The sequence below is a fragment of the Chelonia mydas genome, chromosome 10 (genome assembly GCF_015237465.2).
Source record: "Chelonia mydas isolate rCheMyd1 chromosome 10, rCheMyd1.pri.v2, whole genome shotgun sequence".
In the NCBI taxonomy this organism is placed as follows: Eukaryota; Metazoa; Chordata; order Testudines; family Cheloniidae; genus Chelonia; species Chelonia mydas.
This window is the reverse complement of record NC_051250.2, coordinates 7464775-7491724: the sequence shown is the minus strand read 5'-3', so window position 1 is coordinate 7491724 and position 26950 is coordinate 7464775. Positions and strand designations below refer to the sequence as shown.

General features: G+C 50.2%; 2 protein-coding genes across 5 annotated transcripts in view; both read right to left on the bottom strand.

Moving 5' to 3' along the window:
- SREBF1 (sterol regulatory element binding transcription factor 1) overlaps positions 1-10959 on the bottom strand; it is a 32378-nt gene extending 21419 nt beyond the window's left edge. For both annotated transcript variants that reach the window (XM_037910520.2, XM_037910521.2), the window contains exon 1: positions 8175-10959. In XM_037910520.2, the coding sequence (XP_037766448.1) occupies positions 8175-8280 (106 nt within the window). In that variant the 5' untranslated portion in view covers positions 8281-10959. The remainder of the gene's footprint in view (positions 1-8174) is intronic.
- Positions 10960-15567: 4608 nt separating this feature from the next.
- Positions 15568-26950, bottom strand: part of TOM1L2 (target of myb1 like 2 membrane trafficking protein) — a 65329-nt gene continuing 53946 nt past the window's right edge. For 2 of the 3 annotated variants that reach the window (XM_037910105.2, XM_037910104.2), the window contains 3 exons: positions 25577-25636; positions 23711-23747; positions 15568-21560 (listed from right to left, as the gene is read on the bottom strand). In XM_037910105.2, coding sequence (XP_037766033.1) covers positions 21412-21560; positions 23711-23747; positions 25577-25636 — 246 coding nt within the window. In that variant the 3' untranslated portion in view covers positions 15568-21411. The remainder of the gene's footprint in view (positions 21561-23710; positions 23748-25576; positions 25637-26950) is intronic. The other variant, XM_037910106.2, reaches the window with a different exon arrangement.

The window sequence follows — 26950 nt, the reverse complement described above, 5'->3', positions numbered from 1 at the left end:
ACTGCAATAACACAGATAATAAACAACAAAAACGTGGCCATGTAACCTCTCTGTCCCCATCCACCCCTTCCACTTCTCCCATCAGCACCCTTCATGCCAGGGCCGCGCATCAGGGACACTGCAAGCACCCACCAATTCCAGGCCCCCCCTTGCAACAATAAACCCACAGGAGAGAAAGCAAACTCGAGCTGCCCCCTCCCCTGGAACTGGCGCTGCCATGGTGCTTTGAGACAGAGCTCCCCTCTGAAATCTAGCAGCATCTAGAGACCTGGGAGTGCAGGAGAAGCACACAGCAGAGACGGAAGGGGTGTGCTAGCTCGGAGAGTCCCAGGCCAGGGCCCGCGGAGCTCTTGCTAGGGATCTGTAGCCTGCTGGGCTAGGCTGTCACATGGGGCCGGCCCCTTCTGCGCATGTGGAAGCAGGTGCAACTGTATCCTATGCTTTCCTGATGTGCTTTTCCAAGTCAGCAATCACTGCTGTAGCCATAGGGATGTCATGGGGGTTATGAATGGGATGTGCGAGGTGCGGCCAGGAGATGGTGCATGGGAAAGGAGGGTCCTTCCATTAAGGTGTGATCCGCGCTATGGAAAAATCCACCCATGAGACTGAAAGAGCCTCCTGGTTTAGACATGGTTGTAGTAACATAGGATGCCTTGCATTTTGAATCAGAAATGGCCAGCAGTCCTCGCTACAGACAACTGGCATGTTTTCTATCACTGGGAAGGCCAAAAGCTTAAGCTAGTGGAGGAGGGGACCCTGTACCCACATTGTAGTGGTGGTTCTCATTAGCTTGTGCCATAGGACAAGTGTACAGATTGTCTAATTTTGAATGGTTCTGGAACACAGTTCTAGCAAAGCTGTGCCCTCTGACTCGGAGTTCTAAATGTGACTGACTTTGAAGTGTAAAGAGAGCCTTGAGAATTCTGGGTAAAATCAGTATGGGTCCACAGTTCTGAGTGGAGCAAGGAGGATCTGGAAACACTGATAAGAAGGCATCCCTACTACTGGCAGTTTGCATCTCGGTGGTCTTTATCTTCCCTACAAAATACACTAGTTTGCTTAGAAAAGAGTTTTTCTGGGCTAACAGTAACATTCTGTGCTGATGTGAGAAATGCAGGTTTGGTTTCCTGGTCCACTCTTTTCCTAGACTGGCTGAGAATGGGAATTCCGAGGAGGCAAAATGTTCCCCTTCTGAGGGGAAGGAGATACCAGAGAGGGAGAGGAATTATTTAAACTCAGTACCAATGTGGACACAAGAACAAATGGATATAAACTGGCCACTAGGAAGTTTAGATTAGAAATTAGACGAAGGTTTCTAACCATCAGAGGAGTGAAGTTTTGGAATAGCCTTCCGAGGGAAGTAGTGGGGGCAAAAGATCTATCTTGCTTTAAGATTAAACTCGATAAGTTTATGGAGGAGATGGTATGATGGGATAACATGGCTTTGGTAATTAAATATTCATGGTAAATAGGCCCAATGGCCTGTGATGGGTTTTAGATGGGGTAAGATCCAAGTTACCCGGGAAAGAATTTTCTGTAGTATCTGGCTGATGAATCTTGCCCATATGCTCAGGGTTTAGCTGATCGCCATATTTGGGGTCGGGAAGGAATTTTCCTCCTGGGCAGATTGGAAGGCCCTGGAGGTTTTTCGCCTTCCTCTGTAGCATGGGGCACGGATCACTTGCTGGAGGATTCTCTGCTCCTTGAGGTCTTTAAACTACAATTTGAGGACTTCAATAGCACAGATATAGGTGTGAGGTTTTTTTGTGGGAGTGGTGGGTGAAATTCTGTGGCCTGCGTTGTGCAGGAGGTCAGACTAGATGATCATAATGGTCCCTTCTGACCTAAATATCTATGAATCTATGAATCTATGAATCAAACTGCAAACTCCCAGATCTGCAAGAAAGCTGCAGCCTCTTGATTTAAGTGGCTTCATGAGGGTTACACACAGCCCTCTGCTCCAGATGTGAGGGGGAGCTGTCCTAGGGTGACCATACCTCCCATTTTGGACGGGACAGTCCCTTTTTGAAGCCCTGTCCTGGCCGTCCCGACTTTTTGGCAAAAGAGGGCATTTGTCCTGTTCGTTTGCTCTTGCTCTCCAGTGCATGGGGAGCCGGCCTGGTTCCAGCGACAGCCTCAAGTTGGGGGCCGGCAGGGTTCGCGTGACCAGTGAGAGTCTGGTGGGGGCTACTTGGGGGAGCAGCTGGGGCTAGCCCCGTGGGTGGAGGGGCCTTGGGCCAGCCCCACGCAGTGTCCCGTTTTCCCTTTGGGAAATATGGTCACCCTAAGCTTTCCGTGCTGTCGGCGGGCACTCCACATCCAGCGAGGGCACTGCATGGCACGTCTGACTGGGCAGGAGAGCCTAGGTCACCCCAGCTGGGGGGAACAGGCGGGGGGAATGGCTGACTCCACAACAGAGGAATTCTTTATTGTTGCATCACAGCAAGGAAAACACAATCCAGAGGATGCCGATACCGACTGCGTGGAACCAAAGGCCATAGGGAATGACACTGGACCAAAGGGGCAAGTCCTCGCGCCATTTGAGGGTCAGATAAAACCTGTTTGTTCGGTAGGGTTCCCTCGTACTCAGGTAGCTCTGGCCCTTCTCTGCTCAGCTCCCTGGCCTGAGCCACCCATCTCGACCACCTGTGTGCTCATGCCCCACTCCTCTTTCAACAGGTGACCAGGACCCAGGAGAAATGCAGCCGGACTCCTCTGAAGATACCCACAATGCCTCATATCTGCCCACCAAATACCACACCGCTCTGTCCAGGATCCCAGGTGGAGCCCCAGCCCCCACACTGCTGTGCTGTGAGGATGAGGGGTAAAGGGCATGGATGGCAAAATAGCCTAGTTCAGACACATTAGCTCTTCCCCACCCTTTTATCCTCATTCCCCCTTGTCTTTCGTCCCCCCTTGGGAACGTGTGTCATCCGAGCCAGCCATGGAATGGGAGCATGTGAAATGGGATAGTCTTAAACTGCCAAAGCACCTTGCATCCAACAAGCTATTTATAACCAGGAATGGCATTCTCCCTAGCATTGCCAAAATGCAGCCACCTCTGGAGCAAAACATGGCAGCTACTAACCGCGCACAGCAACAGTTTAGAACAGGGAGTAAAGGACACTGCAGCGCACTAAAAACAGAAGAGGGGAGGAATTTAACAGACAGAATGCAACTGACCTAATGGGGATCTGGCCCATGGCATGGGACTAAAAGCACACCGCCGACATCTGCATCAAAACTGAAGCCCTGCCAGGAATTTAGTCACACTTTGCTCCTGGAGATAACAGCACCAGCTGTGCAGCATTTCTGAAACACGACAAGCCCTTTACCCTGGGACAAAGTCCACGGTTGAATTGCAGTTGATCGGAAGTTACCTTCTGACTTTCCCGGGCAGCAGGAGGGCACGTTTTCTTTTCAGAGATTGTTGTCAATCTCTCGTCTAAAACAGATCTGGGCATCGTACCCACCTTGGTGAATGCCGGGATGTCAGCTTGACACGAGGGGAGAGTGAGTTCTGCTCCACCAATCACACCCCCAGGGGAAAGAGCAAATGCAGCCCCCTGCAAGGCCCACGGGTGCCAGGCTGGCGTTCACTGTCTCTGGGCCAGCTCCCAATTCTTCACGGCGTCGGAAGAGGCTGCTGATGCACCCATCCTTCCCCTGGGAGTGAGGTAACCGCCTGGCACTCAGTGATTTCCACAGATGCTGAGTGTCCAGGTCTCCTATGGCCATCAAGCGGAGCACTGGGGGCTCAGCACCTTTGAAAATCAGGCCCTGAGTGCTTTTCCCTGTGCAGGTCTCAAGGGGATTTGCAAAGGTGAGCGGGAGCGACTAGCCCACGGTCACACAGCAAGGCGGTGGCAGTCAACCCGGCTCCTGACCCCACAATGCAATGCTGCCCAAGACCTTGCAAAGGTCAGCCCGCTCCTCTACCATTCTGTCCCCAAGTCCTGCCGTTGCGTTGCTGGCAAGAGCCCTTGCCTGCTCCAGCTTCACATCAAGGGCTCTCCACACCCTCAGCAGGTCTCCCCCTAATTCCAGTGGGGCCTACCCAGCCCACAGCCACAGCAGCCAACCCATCGGGATTACTCATTGCTTGGAGGAACCACACAAGGCTACCTCAGAGCAAGCCAAGCTTGCAGGGGAGCACAGCTCCTATCAGCATTGGCAGAAACAACCTGTCCCCATCTCTGAGCAGCTCTGCAGGAGCTTGGGGAGAACCCCCAAGTCAGGCTGGCTAGTGAGGAGACGCACGGAGGTGACTGGCACAGCAGCGCACAACGCTGCAGGATGGTTGCGTCAGATGTCCTGCCAGCAGCTTCCATGGGGCAGGGAGGGGCCGAAAGAAACGACAGTCTTAAGGGGCTGAGGCAGGGGGTGTGCACAGCAGGGGGCTCTCCTAAGGAAGATGCCGGAGCGGATCATGGGGAGAAGGGATCCTCATGGGAGCTGCCCAGGCAGGCCGGGTGGCCTCTCGGCAGGGTTCGTTGTATTTATGAATGCCACCCAAGCGACACGGCTCGGCCCTAGTCAGCCTGCTAGCTCCGTGGGCGGGGGCTGCCTTTCATTGCAGTGCCCAGAACAACAGGGCCCCTTGAATGCACTCAATCAATGGGGTGAGGCTGGTGCTGGGCATACATGACTCACATATGAGCGAATACAAAAGTGCCCGTTTCATACGTGACAAGGCGTGCACAGGGCCGGGGGGCGGGAAGGAACCCATTGAGCACCCCCTGCCTTTCCCCAGCTCTCACACTGATTGGAGGAGGTGGGGGGGGGGGGAATCGTCTGATGTTTGGAATGCTGGAGGTCACCTGCCTGAGCCTACGCCACGGAGCGGGAGCTTTGCTGTAGGAGCAGGGCCCCAGGGGTGACCTATTCACAGTGCTCAGGGAACCCACGCAAGCACCCCTTCCAAAAAAGGTCAGCGCAGTGCACCCTCAGCCAGAGCCCCCGTTGACTCAGCGAGCAGGTCAGGGTCTGCCCAGGTGCAGCAGCTTGCAGGATCAGGGCCATAGTGAGCGTACACCTGCTCCACCTTTTGCAAAAGGGCACATGCCCCAAACCTCTGACTATATGGCAGGGAATGGGGGGGCAGGAGGTCCTTTGCGTGGTTAATGAAGGCAGGTTTTACTGTCTAATAGAATGCAATTAACTGGAGGTGGGTTTGGACCATGAATGCCAGATCCAAAGCCCCCTCTGCTCTGGCTCTCCGCCCCACAGCTTGGACCCCATGGATGTGCAGTACATAGACCATATAACATAACTGCCTTTTACTAATCTTCTTCTCAAGGATAGTCAATCTAAAAAGCCAGCATGACTGCATCATTAAGCTGTGAAATTAACCCCCAGAAGGCCGATGATGGTAGGAGTTAATATTACCAGAGCAACCTTAAAACTTTGCCACATTAGCCACACACTCTCCACGTTCTTTCCAATGTTAAATGTAACCCTTAATGTATTGCTCTTTGTTATTCGTTCAGAGAATATAAACTACCAGCCAGGCAACACGGCAGAAGGTTTAGCTCTGAGCAATCCTCCACTTGAGTGACAGATCGCACAGACTTCAGATTGCATTTAACTGTCACTTTTCCACCAATTTTAAAGCCCAGAGGGATCGCTGTGATCATCTAGCCTGACCTCTGGCAGAACGCAGGGCGGACAATTCCACGCAGAGATTCCTTCATCAAGCCTGTTAAACTTATGGTTGAATTAGAGCGAGTCTTCTGGAAAGACATTCACTCTGGAGTTAAAAGGTGAAGCCCCAGGCCCCATGAAATCGATGGCAAAACTCCAACAGAGGCAGAATTTCACCCACAGATGCCAAGTGACAGAGAGGCAACCACTTCCCTTGGCCAGCTATTTACCCTCACTGTTAAAAAGGTGCCCCTTATCTGCACTTTGGATTAGTCCAGTGTCTTCCAGCCATTGATCTCCTCCTGCCTTTGACTGCTTGATTAAAGCGCCCTCTTGGCAGGTTATCTTCCAGTTTGTTTGCTTTTAATTTGGGGAGGCAGAAAAAGAAATTGCCTTCCACCACTGACAAACTCAGCTGACAAGTCCAACACCCGCATGCCTGCCTTTCTCCACAGCTAGCTGCCCTAAGCACCTCACACGCTCCAGCAGCTTGCCACAGGTGCCCCTCTGAGCCACAAAATGCACGTTCTGACTAGCTAGACATGCAGCGCCCGCTGGAACTGAACCAGGTGCTTCAGATCACTCACAAAACCAGAATGTGACGACACTGCTGGACTGACGAACGTCGGAAAGGACGGGTTGAGCGTGCAGAAGCACACGAATGTCATCTCTGTTAAACCCAAGCTCACTTAGGGCCTGATCCAAAGTCACCGGAACGCCTCCCATTGACCAGACTGGGCTTTGGATCCGGCCCTTCCACCCACCCATGATTACTTTGGGGGTTCTCCCTGCCCAAATGTGCCCCCTCATCCCCACTGTCCCTGAACACAAAAGATGGCATGCCATCAAATCTAATCCAGGCACAGTCCAGGCCTGGAGAGCCGCAGCTCCTGAGGCGAACGCTCCCGAGAGTGCCTAGCACGATGGGACCCGTTCTTGGGCTCTCCAGAAATAAACAAGACCCGTACGAACCGCAGGCTCTGACGGAGACCCTGGGGCAGCCCGAACCACAGCAGAGCCTCCTGAGGTGTCACGACAGCCGGGGAGGCTGCAAGCTGCCTTTCGCGGGACCCACCTGGGCTCGCAAAGGGGCAGGGTGTGGGGCGAACCGGTGACGCTGCATTTCGAACCTGCCGCGCTGAGCTCCGCCAGGCGCCTTTAGGCTGCCCAAAGCATCCTGGGCAAAGGGGCCAGTGACCGAACGTCCCGCTCGAGGTCCCCACCACCCACCAGGGTTCCCCCGGCCCTGCTGGGGGGCTGCCCATTGCACTGTGCCCCCGGTCTCCAGCGGGCCGAGGGGGGCTCTCTGGGAAGCCAGCAGGCACTGTGCAGAGCGGGCAGAGAGAGGGGCTCAGGGGCAGGGCTGCTCCCTGGCAGGAGACAGCGATGGATGCCCGGCCTGGGGGCACGGGCCACCCCTCGGACCACGCCCCGCAGCCCTCGGACCACGCCCCCCAGCCCTCGGACCACGCCCCCGCCGCCTCCTGCAGGCCGGCCGCGCGCTCGCGCCTGAACTCTCCTCGGCAAGAGGGAAATGACCGAGAGTAACCCTCCCGCTGACGTCAGCGCCCCCGGGGAGCAAACGGGGCGGGGCTTGGGGAGCAACCACTCCGCACAGCGGCAGGCGCGGAGCCAGAGCCCGGAGCTACCCGAGGAGCGTCCCCGCCCTTGGGGACCGGGCTGGGTTTATTATTAGCGGGCCTGGCTTCCGAGCCGGGCCCAGCGCAGCCGGCTGCAGGCCCCCCGAGAGCGTGCACCCCAATTGCAGCCGGCTAGAGCTCCCCGAGCGTGCACCCCAATTGCAGCCGGCTGCACCCCTCCCCGAGCATGCACCCCAATTGCAGCCGGCTGCGCAGCCCCCCGAGCGTGCACCCCAATTGCAGCCGGCTGCACCCCTCCCCTCCCCGAGCGTGCACCCCAATTGCAGCCGGCTGCGCAGCCCCCCGAGCGTGCACCCCATTGCAGCCGGGGCAGATGGGCAGGGGACAGGAGCAGGTTCCTAAAATCAAAATCTATCAAGGAGTAATTACATGGGAAGCCCCCAGCGTGATCAGAAATCACAGAAACTCCCCGCCCCCACCCATGCACCAAGCCCCCCACCCAAGCGAGGGAGAAGAGAACCCCCGAAATGCGGTGCCCGCCTGCGGATCGCTGCCCCTCTCGCATACACACACGTGTGCGACGTGAGCTGCTTCATCCCGGAGCTTAGAAACGCAGAGCCACGGGGCTAGAAGGGGCCAAGATGCGGGACTGGGGGAGGGGAGCAAAGAAACCCTCCCACCCCCACCACGCCGAAGTGTAAAAAGCACTGAAATGAAACCCAGCCCCCCTGCCTAAGCCAGGCGCCCGGGGTTCACAGGAGCCTTCAGCCCCCATACACCACCCCCCCCGGCTCCTCCCTGCCCCCAGACCTGGGCTGAGCCGCCATTCAGCAGGGACTTGGGTCAGGACCCAGCTGTCCATTGCCCCAGGCGCTGCCCCCCCCAGCCATGCCCGCTCCTGGGCCCCAGCTCTGCCCGGCCGCTACCCACCGTCGATGTCGCTCAGCAGGGCGGTGGCGATCTCGCTGGATTCCTGGAGAGTCAAGGAAGGGTCCAGGCTGTCCAGAGAAGTGTCATCAAAGCCGAGGCTGGTCATTGTCGGCTCTGCAGGGCAGTGTCCCCCCCTGGCTGGGGGGGGTCACTTTGGTGGGTGCTGCTGGGCTCTGGGGGCTTCCCCCCCTTTCCTTTCCTGCTAACAAATCCTTCCCCCGGAGAAGCCCATGGAAACAAGCCACTCAGCAGCAAACACGAGCAGCCCAACTTATGGGCAGCGTCCGCAGCCTGCCCGCGGCCCCCACCTCCATGGCTGGGGCTGGGGACGGGGGGGGGGAAAAGTTGCTCAATTGAACTGTGCTCAAACCTGCTACTGGGGAGGGCAGGGGGGCGGAGCCGCAGCTTCTGGCTCCGCCTCCGCTGCCTGATTGACAGCCACAGCCTTTTGGGGCGGGCGCACCCTTCCCCCTCCCCCGGGCTGCCGACCAGAGAGGGAGCCCGCAGCCGCGAGGCGCAGTCGCAGGAGGGGAGCAGGCGCGGGGGTGCCCCGGGAGGAAGAGGCCCATTGCAGCCGCGGGATTGGGGTTTGGATTTTGGATGCAAGGGGCAGGGCTGCTGCGGGGTTTCTGGCGGCCGCGCGCAATGGAGAGCGGCCGCGTGTCCCGCCGGAGCAGCGCTTCCCGAGCCTCCTCTTCCCCGTGCACCGAGCAGCGTCCGCGGGGCGACCGGCGGGGGCGCCCCGTCCGGGGGAGCGGCAGTGGGAGCGGGGCGCAGGACCCAGCACGCCTGGAATGGCACGGCATGGGGGGGGTGGCGCTGCGTTTCTTTCTTTTAACCGGGGTAAAATTACTCTTCCCCCAGTGTGGCTGCATTGCCAGTAAAAAACCGCGCCGCGTGGCTGATTCTTGTCTAATCTCTGTGACTGCAGCGCAGAGGCTCCGAAAGGGGGAAAAGATGCAAGCGGCGGTCCCCTGGCAGTGGTAGCGAGCCGAGGTGCAGGGCTACGTCGGGAATATACGATTCCAGGCAGCCCCTCTGCTTCTGCAGGCAGCTTCCCTATCCCGGTCTATTCTGCCCGTCCCACCCACCGTTTTCCACAGCAAACAGCCCCGGGGGGTGAGCTGGGGGCAGCCACAGGCTGCCTCGCGTACGCTGCAGGAGCCTTTTACTAGGAAAAAAGCACGCTGGAATTGCTACCCCCTTCTCTCTGCCACAGAGCAGGGAGAACACACACCGCTAGGCAGGGGGGGAAGCATTCAGGAGGCCTGGCGTTTGGGGAGAAGAAATGATCCCACTGTTGAGTCTGTAGCAAGGGCTTGTCCTTTTCCGTCTCACCCTCGAGGAAGTTTATGTCTGGTTTCGATAGAACTGCTGCGAGGAAAGAGACCCAGAAGAAAGTAAAGCCTTCCCCAGCCATGCCTGCCTTCTAGGGACTATTTATTTTTGCCATGTGCAGCCCTCTCCTAAGAGAGATCGATTGCAGGGTGGCAACCTAACTCTAGGGTTTTTGCACAGCTCTGCAGCATGATTTGCTGGTACAACTCCCGGCTCACAGACAGCTAGCAGGCTTAACAAGAAGGATAAAGAGGAGCTGCAGGACTCCAAATGCCTGGAAGAGGAGGATTAGGGACAGTGCCACCTAGCTGGCCCCCAATCTCAAAGAAATACCTGGTGTTATCACGACGGGAGTCTGAATTCATGGAGGCAAGAGCCCAGGAAGACAGCACAATTAGCCTGCGCAAAGCTTGTCTGAGAGACTCTGCAGAAGTTAACGCTCAGATACACCTACGAGCGAGAACCCTTGGGAAGGAGAGTTGTTCTGAAGCAAGAGGTGGTGGTGAACAGGGAAAGCAGAACTCTCCTGAACAGGCCCAGGGCTGTGTTTCTGAGGTGTGGTTATCCTGGTGTAATCATCTAATAAGATTATATCAGGTCGGTGACAGAGAGCCTTGCCAATCTACTGATGTGCGCTTTATATCTGCAGATGCCTGTGGACTATGTTTGCAGTTCGATTCAGATCCAAATTTTATATCTAGAGCCCTGCAAATCCACAGATACCCACACATCTTGGTTGCAGATTGGATGCGGAGACACATTTTGTATCTGTGCAGGGCTCTAGGCATTCACACCATGCCTTGAAGGAAGGTCTGGGGGTGGCAGAACTGGAAAGGTTTTTCATAGGCACGTGTCACAAGTCTCTGCCTATTTCAATGACTGGAATGAAATCAGGTAGCGTTTACTATTCTGCGACTTACCTCATTGCTGCTATTGGATATGGCTCACGTAATCAGGCTGACCTTCCTGTGCATAACAGATGCTTTCACCCAAAACCATGGCAAAGGAATTCAGAAGTATCTTTCAGGCAGGGCCATTGTTCCCAGTTATGAAACAAACCATCAGTCATTCAGTGAAAAGTATCCAAGAACAGCCACCTGCCTCTGAAAGACGGGTAACTAGCTCGCATCCCTCCATGCACCCTCACTCCCTCTTGGTAATGAGCAGCCAGGCTGGTGCTCCTAGCCCTCGAATACTCTCTAAAGCTAGCGGTAAACTAATGATATTAATGCACAGAGATAGAAACTTGCAGGTGTGGGCCTGTCTCCAATCCAGACAGTAACTTTCAGTTAGTTCCATGTTTTAAACACAAGCAATACGTGATGTATTTGCCAAAGAATGGAGGTAGCTCACTGAAAGTGGAGGCCTACACCCAGCAGAATACCCTTTATTTCCACAGCACCTTTCAGCAGAGGCTTGACTCTGAAGCACAGAGCGGTTAGGGGATTTGCCAAAGGTCCGTGGCAGAGATGAAAATAGAACCCAGGAGTTCCAATTCACCTCTCTGCTCTAAAGTCTAGACCCCACTAATTCCTCTGCTTCAGCCCCTTGGGCAAAAAGCACAGTAGTGAGCATCACGTAATAGCTTTTCGCTTCTCTGATGATCAAGGGTATGGAACCGCTTCCATATGAGGAGAGGCTAAGAAAAGAGGGTTGTAAGCTTAGACGAGACAGGGAAGGGCGGGAGACATGATGGAGGTCTGTAAAATCATGAATGGTGTGGGGGATGAAGTTATGTATCCTTTCCCACAATACAAAAACCAATTGTCACCCCAGGAAATTAATAAGCAGCAGGTTTAATACAAACAAAAGTAAGTACTTTTCCACATACTTCACAACCTGTGGAACTCATTGCCATGGGATGTTGGGAAGGCCAAAACTAGATGAGTTTATAGCAAAGGTCCATCAATGGGTACTTGCCAAGATAGTCAGCAATGCAACCCCATGCTTGGAGTGACCCTAAGCCTGACTACAGGAGGGGAAGACAGGGATGGAGTACTCCAAACGCTCTGTTCTGTACTCTCCCCCTGAACCTCTGGCACTGGTCACTGTTGGATACTGGACACTGGGCCAGATGGACCATTGGGCTGACCCAGTATGGCTGTTCTTATGCTCTCTTTCAGAGAATCTCTTACTGTTCCTGAAATGTATGCCCGGGGGATAGTAAGAGCTTTTCAGGCTGATCTCTGACTTACACAGCACAGGGGAAAGATCTGGTTGTGTTAATAAGATCCAGGAGTTCTCTGCCTTAAAAAAAGATGGTCATGAACATTTACTGGTCCACACACAAAATATACAGTGGTTCTCCACCATGAGGAATTGCAACGAAAAGTATTTATTTTTCCTGCCCCTCAGAAAGCTCCCTGCTCTGCAGAAGCAGAGTCTTGCAGGGCTCAGCCCCTTCTAATGCGGATGCGGCCTATTGCATGATTATTTAGACCCACACAAGCTTTGTGAGGGTCCAGGGTAAAACATTGCCAACTCAGGCGGAGAAGAAGGGGTTAAACCAGGAGAAGTCTCCAGGGGAGGGGACAGGTTTCAGGCGCCCAATGGGCTACAAGCAGGGGTGGGACTCCCCAGCTATAGTTTGGTTGAGAAGCAGGGAAACCCCGCCTGTAGAACCAGTGGGAAGCAGCCAATGGGCGAGCCCGGCCCGAGTGGAGTGATTTTGCATCACAGCTCCGGTCGGGCTGCGATTACATCATGCAAATCCCCCGGGGGCTGGAGCAGCCGGTGCAGCACGTGGCTCAGAGTCACCCTCCCTGTTCCTGAGTGGGCTGGCAGGGGAAACAAGCCAGCCCAGGGCCCAGCTGGTCAGGCCTGCGCTTGCTTTGACAGGGTTAGAGAAGCCACTTTGAGGGGCATCAAGGACTGGCACCCCCCACCCAAAGCCAGGCACTGGGGGGGCAGGATGTGAGAGCAAACACCAGGGGCCAGATGTCAGTCCCGTGGCTTAATGCAGAACCCAAAGGCGCTCAGATACTCCGGGGCTGAGCGCCATATGTGACGCTATGTAGAACAGGAGGACTTGTGGCACCTTAGGGCCTAACCAATTTATTTGAGCATAAGCTTTCGTGAGCTACAGCTCATTTCATGGGATGCATGCAGTGGAAAATACAGTGGGGAGATTTTATATACACAGAGAACATGAAACAATGGGTGTCACCATACACACTGTAACCAGAGCGATCAGGTAAGGTGAGCTATTACCAGCAGGAGAGAAAAAACAACACCAACCTTTTGTAGTGATAATCACGGTGGACCATTTCCAGCAGTTGACAAGAACGTCTGAGGAACAGTGGGGGTGGGGGCGAATAAACATGGGGAAATAGTTTTAGTTTGTGTAATGACACATCCACTCCCAGTCTTTATTCAAGCCTAAGTTAATGGTGTCCAGTTTGCAAATTAATTCCAATTCAGCAGTCTCTCATTGGAGTCTGTTTTTTGAAGTTTTTTTGTTGAAGAATTGCCACTCTTAGGTCTGTAATTGAGTGACCAGAGAGAGTGACGTGTTCTCCGACTGGTTTTTGAATGTTATAATTCTTGATGTCTGATTTGTGTCCGTTTATTCTTTTACATAGACACTGTCCAGTTTGACCACGTACATGGCAGAAGGGCATTGCTGGCACATGATGGCATATATCACATTGGTGGATGTGCAGGTGAACGAGCCTCTGATAGTGTGGCTGATGCGATTAGGCCCTGTAATGGTGTCCCCTGAATAAATATGTGGACACAGTTGGCAACGGGATTTGTTGCAAGGATAGGTTCCTGGGTTAGTGTTTTTGTTGTGTGGTTGCTGGTGAGTATTTGCTTCAGGTTGGGGGGTTGTCTGTAAGCAAGGACTGGCCTGTCTCCCAAGATCTGTGTGAGTGATGGGTCGTCCTTCAGGATAGGTTGTAGATCCTTGATAATGCGTTGGAGAGGTTTCAGTTGGGGGCTGAAGGTGATGGCTAGTGGCGTTCTGTTGTTTTCTTTGTTGGGCCCGTCCTGTAGTAGGTAACTTCTGGGTACTCTTCTGGCTTCTGGCCTGGAGCACACCCTGCTATTCCCGTTCTGGGCCGCCATACAGCTCCTCAATATACAGCATCCCTATGCTGCAGGCCTGAACTCCCTAGAGGGCTTTGCTAATGCACCTCAGTCCTGATCTACAGTATCCCTTGCTAGAACAGCCTTGGTGCCTTTTCTTTTACAGGAGAATGTACACCATCAAAATATGTAGTGCAAACGGACTCAGTCGCCATGGGTACTCCCAACTCCCTCCTCCCTCCCACCATGCATCCCACTGTGGGCCTCTCCTGAGCAGTGGCTATCAAGCATGCTTGACTTAGCCATGCAGTCAGATGGGGATAGGATGGCACCTCTCATGGCCATCTGTAATACACATAGGGATTCGAACCCAGGTCTTCAGACCGAAGGCCTGTTACACCCCTGTACTTCCTACAGGGCTGTATTCTCCACCCAGGCATAGCGTCCTGCTGATGTTTGTTTTGCATTCTAAAACGTGCTACCGCAAGTCCAACATTTGTTGTTTGGGGAATTTACAACTTCGTGCCTTTCATGCCATTTCTGCTCTGTCAGGCCAACGGTAGCTATGCACCTTTGTCCTGAATAGAACTGGACACTACACCTCCTGCCAGAGCGTTTGACACACAGAGTCAGGCACATGATCTGACTAACACAAAACAAACCAGTGCAATGTTTGGAAAGGCGATGGGACCAACTGTGGATTGGCTGTGTGGGGCACATCATCTCTAAACACCTTTCTGGCAGTAGAATGGATGAGTCTGAAACAACCATTGAAATTTCAGTTCTTTAGTAGGGACAAGCTTACTGTCAAAGGCGTCAGTTATTAGCACCACTCACCTACTCTTGATCTAACTAGTGGAGGATGTGGGTTAAAAATCAGCCCTGACCTTCACTTCAGCTTTATTTGTGATATCTCAAAGTTTGCCTGTTTCACTTTAATTCAGCTGCTTTGAAAGCCAACCTGCAGCTATTATGAGGGGAAATCCTTAATTCTCAGAACAGGTTAAGTTAGCAACCACCATACTTTTTTTTAAAAACAATTTTAAACAGGTGGTTTTTAAACTGCTCACTCCTGTTTTTACTTTCCTCTTGGGAACTAGACAGCACACTTTCTTTCCCTGCCTGTTTGCATTTGGAAAACGTATTTCATGGCATTTCTAGTGCTACACTAGCAAAGTAATTACTCTTCCATTTACTCCTGTGCCGAGTATGCTGTCAGCCACCACAGGAGGGGACAAGTGGATGCAGCTCTAGGGAGCCAGCTTTTTCAGCAGTTTACTGATCCTGCACAGCCAGCAGGGAAAGTGCCCAGAATAGGTGTCTGATAGCATTTGCATTGTGAGTTCTGGGGTGCCAAGGTAGAAGACTCATTATAAGAAGGGGTCTACCTAGAATCCACAGCACCCAAAAGGAACCAGATGGACGAGGGATTAATAATGCCCTCTTGCTACTAGGTCACCAAATCAGATTGTCAATGAGTGATCATCTGAGGACCATTCAGTGGTCCCTATGAAATGAGTGTGTTGTTTGGAACTAGGTGGACAGGCATCACCAACACAACCGGCACCAATTTGCAGTCAGTTTCAGATGCCAAGGATGTGTGGATTTCAATCTCCTATAGGTCAGGGTTGGGGCTGGGCAGTGAGGAGAAGCCTGCATTGCTGTCGTCCATATTATACCAGTTCTGTGGACAGGGACCTTTGGTTTCCAGGTTGTCAATCCAACACCACCCCACAGGAACTAGATCCACCTCAACACAAATGCAGAGAACATCTCCCACCAGAGGACAATTTTAAAAGTGGGTCAAGTCTGAGACTTAGTGCTCAAGATACCTGAAAGACGGCTTTGTATAACGAGCATCATGTGAAAGGAACACTGGAAATATGTTGAGTCTTGGTGGGCTGATGAGCAACTCAAGGTAGCTATGGACAAAAATAAACGTATCAGCCGTCTGGTTAGGAAGAGCAGGAGGCAAGGAAAGCAAGACACCAGGTGTATCTAAGACACAGATTCAAAGCCATCACTGTGCAGTTCACACTAGTAGTGCTTTTATTGGAGTATTGCACATGCAAGAGCCAAACTAGAGAGATGATTTCTGTAAGTTAATTGATGGTAGATTAATACACTTGGATCATCCTTACGTAAACGCACTGGCTTTCTACATAAAGACAGCAACACATTTAGTGTGTGTTTCTTCTGTTTTTACATAGTCAATATTTTTAAACAGTTAAGTCCCCTTTCCCTACCCCCTCCCCCAAACAAAAAAATACCCAATATCTTCAGTAAATAAATATTATCCACTTTTATCTGGAAAGCCTACAGCTTTAATATACAGAGAGATGCTATTACACAGGTTACATTTGTAGTGTTAATGGTAGCTCATAACAACATTACAGAATGAGGAAGAACTCTCACACTTATAAAAACACAGAGCGGGGGAGGAGGGGTGCGTTTGGCATATGCTTGCCACTGACTAGGTGGAGACAGAAGGAGGGAGCAATGGGTGGGTAAATCACCAGTTGGGACCAAAGCCAGCTCGCAGTCAAACAGAGCCTTGCACTTAGCCCAGATGGATAGGGCAATTGCTGCAGCTGCTTGTGTGAGGCAGGGATGAGAGTGGAGAGGTTTTTAAGTCCCATGTCAAAGGGCATGTTGTGATCTGGACAACCCACTATGTGTGGGAAGTTGTGGATGGTGAGCACGGGGGCAAACTGATTCTACAGGGGTCAGTTAGAAAGGGACAGGAGAGGGTTATTAAGTGGATGGTAGCAGCACCGGAGTGCTCATAAATGCATGCAGGAAGGGGTTTTCTGCCAGCATTCTTCTACTGGGCCAGTCACACAAAGGCAGTGGGAAGATGCCAACAGGATGCCTATGGCAGTCGAAGGGTTACCTGCAAGAAGACTATGATTTACCCACCAATTGCTACTTCATTATTTCCTTGAAAAAAACTGTCCTGAGTTTTGTTTTTCCCCCCAGGGCAGCCTCCTCAAGCCTTGGGGTTGGTACTGAGGAGGTACACAAATACAGACCAAGCTCGATCAGCTCAGCCCAGGGATGGAGCCAACCAGCGTCACCCTGCCCCACAGCACATCCCAGCAACACAGGAGGCCCTAGAATTTACAAGGCCAAAAAAAAAAAAAAAAAAGACAGAAAATGGTACAAGAGCAAACCTGCTCCCATCTTCCACCACCATATGTACCATCCTCACTGGTGGAAACAGAAGAGTAGCGAATGGGAAGCAGCAGATACAGGTCACATTGTCTGGGGCTTTCAAAGGAGTCGAGGAGGTGCACAACTCCCATTAAAATCCAAGAGAAGTTGGGCAATTAACTCCCTCTGGGCATTTGGAAGCCCCAGTCTAGATCTACGGCTACACCACTGGAGGAAACCAAGTCTCTTCGCTGGGTCTGGCTGGGTAAAGGCCTCCATTTAAGGTGGAAGCAGCTAGTTTCATTCCTTAAAAACTCCCTCTGCCTGGAAGTGTAAAAACAAACCTGAAATGCTGGTACCCAAGCTGATTTGGTCAATGTAATTTGGGGGACAGGGTTAGTAAAGTTGGCAGGAGAAAGGGACATTGGAGGCTACATGATGGTCCAACTCGGACCACTTAGCATACATATACTCTGCCCTTTAAGAGAGACCACGCTAAGTTTTTATGATCTCTTTCTCCCTTGAACCTTGCATACATGTTAAATATCCCAAAAGTCTGTACAGCACATTGTTATCTATTACACTCGCCAAAGATGCACCTGAAATCTACACGCAACATTTAAAACCAAAACCCAAAAGAGGTATATTTCAATAGAAAATTCATTTTTTACATCCCAGCACACAAGGAGTTGACAGAAGATGTTAAACACATTGGAAAGCATATCTTGACAAAATAAATACTAGAACCTAGAATAAAGTATCATTAGAACTTGCAACGGATCCCAATGTTAATTTAGTGTCACTGAGTACGTAGCTGTGATAGCTAAGCACGATGAGAAAGGCTTTCTGCTGAGCCATGTTGCTCTCCTCTGACACATCCTTCCCCTTCACTCACGAATACCAGAGCTGTCTCAGTTCTCTCCTCACTCGTGTAGAGGAAGCATTTACAATAAAGGGGTGGAAGAGTAATTGAGGTAACCATCTTCCAAGGACAAATGGAACAAGCCATTCCTTTCCTCAAAGGGATTCAACTGCTCCCATTCTTGCAAATCACAAGGAACAGAGCGGAGAAGATGGGAGATCCTGTTGCAGGACATTGGAAAGCTCCAGCAGTAGCTCTGACGTTTACAACAGAGGCCATGGGCTAACGTTCTGGGCTCTCGCAGCTCCTTTTGACTTCTACAGCCCTCACGAGTGCTCAGCATGCTGAGCTGGGCCCCAGCGTTTTAGGCTCCAGATCTGACCTGCCTGGATAGCAGGGCTCCTTAGGGGGTGCGGGCGGGGGGGTGAATGTGCACAAGAGAACTGGTGGTTCTTAAATAAATAATCTATCAAAGGTCTGACTAGAAGCAAGACTGAGCACGAGGACAAGTTAACGGAACTCACTAGCCGCAATCTCCTCTAGCATGTGCGCTCATTTCTCCCAAGGTGGGGTGTTTTCCTAGCTAATGTCTAGCGCACTCCATTAGCTAACGGACGTTCGCTTACAACACCTGCTACCCTTTGAAACCAATGTCACGTCTGCCTCCCTGATCATACCAGATGGTAAAGGGGAACGCACAGAGACTGAGGTTCGTAAGGTTAGAAGCACAGCTCAGAGACCCTTTGACTCTCAGCAACCAGCAGCATATTTCCACTCAGCCTTACCGGTTTCGTTCCATTTTGTTTTTCCCCTATCAGAGACTGCAGTCAGCCAAGTAGCAGCTCTCCAAGATCTTGCCCAAGGAACCAGTCTCTTTCCAAGGAAGCAACTCTAGTTTATGCATGGTAGAGAGGAGAGGGGGTTTAACCCCTTCTTTCCCTGCAGGTCAGGGACAACTACAGGCAGATTACCTGTCTTTCTCTAGGGGAAGAGGACTCCACAGGCGATCTCCAATGGCAATACCACGTGATGCCAAGCTTGTCTCCAAGCCCCACAGTGATCCCATCCCACTGGCCCTCCCCTCCTCAGGTAACTCAAGTTCTGTACAAGACCCAGATTTCTAGCTGAGCACAGCACATCTAGCCCTCACAGCTGCCCCCAGGCCACAGAATTTAAGCTGGGGGTGGGGTGGCAGAGAAGAGGCAAAGGGTGGTTTCATTCCCCGTGCTTCAATCAAGCCATCTCCATGTCCCGGCACCAGTTTTGAATTCACTCGCAGGCAGGCGTACATTCTCCACAGCACAGGGCTGGCTGAGAACAGGCAGATCCAAGCAGGGAAGGAATATTAGACCAGTGCAGGGGTTTGGAAGGACAATCTCAGCCCCTAAACGAAGAGGAATGAACCAAGGGTGAGTGAAGCAATGGAAGGAGAGGGGCAGAGAGAAAAAGGGGGAGTGGAAGAGAGGGCTGCCTGGGGCAAGGGAGGGCCGAGGCGGCAGCTGGAGAATGAAAGGGCGGGAAACCACGCATGTTTGAATGACTGGAGATCATACCGCACACTCCCCCAAAGTCTTTGAGCAAGCTAGTATAGTCCTTCTCGGCAGCCCATTCACCAATCACATGTTGCCTGGCCTTCTATCCAACAAGACTTACAAGTCACATTCCTTCAGCTGCCATCACTGACAACCCCGCTCTCAATCCCCTCACCCGCCCCCCCAACAATTCTCTTGCAACTTCCTGCTTTGCTCCTCTTCCAAGACTAGCTGTTGAACAGCCCCGTCCCCAGCTGGCCCGTTTCAGAGATCCTAACAAACGTAGGCTGAGACGGCACTTCCCCCCCCCCTCTATAACTGATGCTCTAAGGTCCCGAGGTCTGCCCCTAGTGGCAAGCTACATTTGTTTAGAGTCAACATGGACAATTCTGCTTCGGGGTTGTCTCTCTAAAAGACTAACACGCTGCAGTGGGCCATTAGGGGACAGACCACGCTTCATGTGTATATCACGGCCTAGCCAAACCCTGAAGTACCCTACACATGCAGGCTAATGGAGACTGACCAGAATAAAACCAATTCAGATAAACATTCAGGGAGCTGGCACAGGGGAGAGAAGTTTTAGTGGTCTAAAGCTGGTGAAAGTGGTGCACACATGGCAGTATGCAGGGAAGTCATGCCATGCGGAATCAAAACAAAGCAGTTCACCGCCTAAAAATTCTCATGCCCTCAGGAACAACGACTAGTGAGTTGGGAGAAACAGCGTTCTAGAAACAGCACTTCTGTTACCTCGGCTGTGAAGTGTATGGACTCTCACCTCTATTGTTCCATCTTGCTCCACTGGCTTGCTACCCAGGAATCTGTCCAGGGTATGAGAGAGGGGGCGGGCACGAGGGAGAGCAGCTTAGGACTATACTGGAAATGCCGGTCCCTGGGCTGCCAGTGCTTCAGGAGGACAGCATTGTTAGTTTATTCCTCTGACAAGCAAAGGGAACAGAATCCAAGCACGCAGGCAAAAGGGGTGGGGACAGTCGCCTCTTAGCACTAGGTGGTTGTAAGGAGGCAGAGACTGCAAAGGGCACTCCACGTCTATTTCACATGACATACAATACGACCGCAGCCAGCCAGTGTTTGAGCCCAAACCTTCCAGCAGGAAAATAAAGAGCTGCATCTCCAATATCTGCATCTCCACAGCCAAAGTGCCGGTTAGAATCTTTCCCCCGGTATCCATTTGCCTAGGAAGTCTCCTACAAGCAATCACAACTCTGGCCCCTTTTTCTGATGAGCTACCTCTTAACAACGTTTCTGTTTTTACCCCTCCAGTGCCAGAGGGCATACCAGGGACATTCAGCAAACATGCCCCTCCAGTGTGGCCAGTCTCACCCATTACGTTTTTCAGTCCCATCCATTTGCATGGATGTCATTCAAACAGTTGAGGAGATGAAGGCAGAGCCTGCTTAGCATCAGAGCTAATGACTGGAGAAGTATTCTCAAGCTAGGGAGAAATGTAACCGGTTTAAAAAGGCACACATTCTAGACAAAATACTATAGGGGAAAAGCTCCCTCAGTGAGTGAAATACTTCATATGATCTCTAGTGTTATAATAGCCATTTATCCCAGCATTCTCCTATTCACGGCACTGTCGGACAAAACTAACAAATTGCTTTCAAATCAGAGCAAGCTTAGGTCAACTCAGAGAAAAAAAATCCCATGACACTACACACTGGAAGCACCACAGAGTAGAGAACAGCAACTGCCATGTGGTACTAGGGGATGGGGGGAGGGGAGGAGGAGAATTTTAACTTGTGAAGTACATGTTGAAAGGGAAAAGCTGTTGTTCTTTGCTGTCTAAACCTATTAGAAGCGGATACCTTGACATCTGTATCTAAAATTAAAATATATCTCCATTCCATTTCAGGCAATTACATGCGGATTGACACTCAGACCAGCCTATTCGGAAGCATCTACCCGCAGAAGGGGATGGTCCCTATGTAAATCAAAGGCAAGGCCACTCTCACTACACTTTCAGATCAACAAGGTAAAGAAATACTCATGCGTTTTTAAAGGGGTTTTCGGCATTAAGAGCTGCTCTTATGCAGCTTGGATGGGAATGGGGGTGGGGGGAGGTTAAGCTAGTGCTGGAGAACTGTGGTCTGGTAGGAGCAGAGCTGGCCTTTAATACAAAAGTCAGCGGGGGGGGGGGGGGGGGGGGGAGAAAGAGAGTGTTTTAGAGATAAGCAAGAGAAGCAGTTGATGAAACCAGGACGGCAAGGGGGTCATGGTTAGCCAAGAACTGTGAAAGGACAATGTGGCTGTACAGAGACATTCTTCTGCAGAGCACGGAGAAGGTAGCCAAGAGCGATCTTTACAGTGCGAAGAGGGCATCCTCTGAGCGTTCCTGCTTCTTCCTGCCTGAAGGATTCGTAGGAGGAGTGGGGGCCTCCAGCGGAGGAGAAGGTAAATTTGGGAGTGTCTCAGCAGCTTTGGCTCGTTCTTCTAAAAATTTGTCAAACTCTGCAACGCAAAAAACATTGAGAAGAATCAGAGTTAGGGTCGAACCAGGGATCGTCCTCTGCACGAATCTAACAGTGCGTTGACTGTTCTCTGGGCATGCACAGGACCGTCAGAGCATATGCAGTATCACTGAAAGCTTCCTCATGCTGCCCCCTGCCCCAGTGTGTTCCACCCTTGACCCCGCAAGGGATAAGAGTTGTCTCCATGGGCCATCAAAACCTCTTACCCCTTTGCTGAGCTTGCCAACAAGGTGAGCAGCTAGTCCAGTTCCCAGAGCACAGGTATCCACACCAGAGAATTCACTACCAGAACTTGCACAGAGACCCAAACTCATTTCACACAAGGCCCCCGGTACAGCTATCTGACGGTAATAACTTATGGTCAAATCCAACCTGGGATAGATTTGAACCGCTGACAAAAGTGAAAGGCTCTCTACCAGTGGGTCTCAATTTTTTCCACTTTGGAACGACCTCCTCCCACCTTGCTACACGGGAGGGGGAATGCTGTCAATATGGGGTTACGAGCCCTAGGTTGAGAACCCATGCTCTGTCCCCACTGTCAATCCCTTGGGCCAACCGTTCATAGACACAAGCCACATGCACAAATATGACTTCCTCACAAGGGTACAGAGGGCCTAAGAAAGAAGCATCACAGTAATACAGTTTAGTCAGCAGAGTGGATCAACATTCAAATGCCAGTCAAAGGTGCAATCCCAAACATAGAGAGAAATACCATCAAGTGCTATTCTGGTGGGTGGGGAAAGGAGGAGGAAATGACCATTCCCCACACTCCAATGGATGGTATCTGAGTCATGCCTGTCAATATTTTCTAGGTTCCCGCACCATTCTTATGGTGTTTGGAATCCCTTAAGTGAGCTTTGCTCTCTCTCACACTCATACTAAGCAAAGCATATAGGCACACTACGTGCCAGGATTGGTTTCTGAGCAACACGTATGGGCATGTTGGGCAGGAACAAAGTCTGGGAACACACAGTACAGTGGGGCACGTCCACGGAAAGTGAAAAATCACAGCGAGGAGGACAAAAAAGAGTTGAAAGTTGGAGGGCATTTTCTTGGGCTTGTTTTTTTCTGACACTGTATAATGCATAGCTCGTTACAGCTCTATGACATGCCGGGGCATGTTTCGTTGACCCCTCAACCTATACGTTAACTGTGGTGTCTCGTTAAAGTTCAGAAATCAGATGCACTGTTTACATGAGGATTAACACCCTGAAAGCATGGCATCTACCCCCACAGAGCCAATAGGATATGCCCCAACATGTCTTACTGCTAGGATATGGCTACTGCGTTGGTTTTTTTTTGTTTTTTTTTTTAATTAAAAGATTGCTCTCGTTTGGATATATCCTGCTGTCTGTCTGCCTGCCTTCTCCTGCTCCTCGAAGCCAGCGCGGCTGCTTTTGCAGAATTATTTTTTCTGTTAATGAGGCTAAAATAGGAGCTTTCTGTGTTCATGATTTAACCCTTTTAAACAGCTCATTTTAAGATGATCATTGGGGATGTTAACACAGCTCTTGATTAATCTGTTTTTCTAAAAGTAACTAATAAAAGCTGCTCAAGGTGCCTGATTACTCCTGCTAGAGGCAGGAAGGATAAATATACAAGGTTACGCCCATCTGCCAGGGAAGTGCTACATTGCAGCTAGGTCAGCAGAAGGGAGATTGGAACTAAAAGGGGAAAGTGGTGAGATGAAAAGGAAGATAAAACTCAGTTTCTTCCACCAGGAGGCAGGGTGGGCGAGAGAAAAGAGTCCCGGAGACTGGGAATAGAAACATCCCATCCTGAAATAAACAGGGGACAATCATTTCTAAGTGCTTAGGGAGTTCACTGGCTCGTATGTTGCTACAGAGGCACTACACAATACAGTGAAGATGAAGTGAAGCACAGAACCCTACCAGGGTAACCAGCACAAACAAGTGGGTTTTTTGAAGATCCCTCCTGAAATTCTCCACCACTTCCCATTTCAGTGAAGATGCTCCAGAAGGATACACTATGGAACATCAGCTACCAAGAGTCTGGTGGATCGGAAGAGGATCTCTGCTGGGTGACTGTATCAGAAGAGAGCAAAATGGATATTCTACTCTAAGGCACTGGACTGAGACCATTCTGAAAGCCAGGGACTTCTCTGCTTACCTTCACTTGTCACGCCTTCTTCCAGTTCTTCTCCTTTCTGCAGTTGGAACAAAGAAACAAGTATGAACACGTACTTCACTTCTCTTTCAGTTTCACCCTAAGCATGTTTACAAGTAACCCATACCATTCACTGCCTCTGCCCCTTTGCTTAACCACAGTTACTATTTGAGCAAGATGACCTAGATGCGTCACATGGTGCTCATGATAGGAGGCAGACGAACGACCCAGTATTTCTCTGTGTTGCAGAACAAGAGAAATAGTCCAAATGATGGTGCTATTGATTATTGGCGACATCCATTATCAGTGCACTCCCCATTAGACCTGAGTGACAGTCAGTTAATCTCCATCTTCTCCAGTTCCAAGACAACAGACCTTTTCTTATCAAGAGAAGTCAAAACCTGATACAAAACTGAAGAGCTAAAGGTGATGCCACCTCATCTCTTTACAATTCCTTTAGGACATTATGGCTGTGGCTTTCGTTAATAGTGCATCTTATTTAAAAGCTTAATCAAATGATATAGAAACCCCCAATGAAACGTTTAGTGACCGTATTTTTCCTGAATAAAATGGATGGTTCATTTTGGATTTAGAATTCATGATTGAGAAGAAAAAAAAAAAGCTGATTGTAAAGCAGGTGATGCCATGAATGTAGACAAGAATAAGATGGGTAGGCTGAAATAAAGTGATAGGAAGCTAGTGTGTTGTCCAGGAGAAGTAGCAAAGGTTAACATGCCACAAGTTTAGTACATTTTTACCTTCAGACATCTAGCATGTGTTTCACCAGGATTTGAGAATTCACAATTATTAAATAAGGAAACTGTAATAAATCCCAACTAGGTGGCATAATTTTCAAATAATTACCACATGAAAAAAAAATGACACTGTCAAGTATTTTAAACCCCCAAAATTCTAGTCTCCTTTGGAAGTGAGGAGTAACTTCTCTGCCTCCCTTTCCCCATCTGTAAAACGGGAATACCACCTGCCTTACCAGGGTTTTGGGAAGATTAACACTTTGAAGATTAAGCATCATGTAAGGTGTAAACATCATTCTATTGTACAGAAGTTTTTTTAATGAGCACATAGCCAGGGCTTAGTGTATAACTCTATAGCTTGCTCTACCGTGTCCATCAACTGAGCCGTACTGATGTTACTTCCTTGAAGTATTCCGTGACGAGGCCTAGTCACATATTTTGGGCTCCCTTGAACTGGGAAACAGGAGGCTGAACTAAGCATTTGTCAAAATAGGGAAAAGTAAAAATCAGCAGAGAAACTCCCCCTTCTTCCCCCCAGTGAAGTTTCAAGATTGTAAAATGATATTAGCCAAAAGAAGAGGGGTGCAGGGGCAGAGAACAGACATTTAAAAGTACTTGAAAGTGTGCAACTGCTGTCACACCAGTTTAAACGGAGACAGGTAAGATTTACTGTTTAACTGTAAAGAACTTAGGCCCCAATTCAGCAGTCCAGCTATTCAGCATAGCACTTGAGCATAGATTTAAAATTAAGTTATGTGCTTACATCCCAGTGACTTCAATAGGTCTTAAGCACGTGCTTAAATACTGTATTAAATAAAGGTGGACTTCAGCAGGTGCTTAAATGCTTTCCTTCATTGGGTTCCTTAAATCCAAATTCCTGACAATCATACCACCTCTGTGACACTGAGAAAGGAGAAGTGAAAATACAACAGCAGCTCATTACTTATTTATTTCCTTCCCTGGGGAAAAAACCCAAATATATGCTTTATAAGGTGTCATTCCCTCCCCGTATAGGTAACCATGGAGGAGCAACAATAGCTTGCATTAAAAGTTACGCATATGCACAAGTCCTACTTCCTACATGAAAAACAAAATATAAAAAGTCAAGTCTCACCAAGTCGGTACTGAGCCACTCCTCAATGTCATCCATGACAGAGGACTGTGCAACGGGGATCTATGGAGTGCAGCAAGAGATACAGCAAGGCAGGCAAAACCAAAATACATCCACAATCATGGCCACAGAATGATGGAAAATGCCAGAAATAAGATGGAAAAAACAAAACAAAAAAACCACAAAATAAGCTGTAAGAGGCACTGAAAAAGCAACAAAATACAAATAGCACGCAAATAAAGCAACACTTAAAGGTCAATTATGAACCGTGAGGCTAACAAAACCAAAACAAAGATTATGGAGAATGTGACCAGATGTGAGAGCTTTTTGATTACATATTAAAGCCATCAGTGTGGACTGATGGCTCTAATCTGGATCACGTAACACTTTCGAGGATAGAATATTGGATATGGATTATATTTTGAAATACCTAACTTCAGTTTCAATGAAGTCAGACAAATGAGGGTCATTCTTGTCAGTTGCCCCCCTCCCCCCCTCCAGCTTTTTGTTTTTGTTTTTAATGGACATTAATCATTGTCTAAGGTTAGTAACAAACATAACAAAGGGGTTCAAATACTGCAGTCTTCCACAGGCAAATGAAGCCAATTTGATCAGTCCTTCCAGAGAGAAAGTAACCCAGAATGACCAGGATAAACTTCAGAATCAAAAGTAATTATACCGAAATGTTTCTTCCACAGGAGATTCTCCCTGAACCTTGCTAAGGTAGTTTGCCTAAAGAGGACTCTCTTCATTGTTTCTGGCTCTCCTCCTACTTATTCAAACACATTATGATAAAAACCACCGTTTCCTGCTTTGTAATGGTTATGGACGTAGATCTGATCTGTAATAATGTTATGGATACTTGGATGTAACTGTTGTATTAATGGTGAGCATGATTGGTCAGCGAGGGAAAGTTCTTATACACTGGGCTCTTAGAAGTTCCTGTAGGACTGTATGGATCTAACTTAACCGTGGGGCTGTGGAAAGAGCAAAGAGGAAAGTAACACAATAGACCTAAATAAGGACACCCCAGCACACACTTGGAAGACAATGGCATGTTTGCAGGCTCTAAGCTGAAGCGACACAGCTGTTTTGTCAGGCAGGGAGACTAAACACTAAACAGTTAAAGCCTTTGGAGGAAAAGAAGGGGGGGGGGGGTGAGTTGCCAGGGGCTGTCCAGGAAGAGGTCACGAAGCTCTGGGGGGGGGGGGGAAGACAAGGTGACAGAGCAAAGCTCCATGGAAGAGGCTCAGGGAAGTTAGTCCTACCAGGATCCCTGTGTGGATGATGGTAAAACATCTGGTAAGACAGGCCCAGTCTGAGAGTGGGAGAATCATGTGATCACGCAGAGACAGGTGATGATGGCTAGAGGGTTGA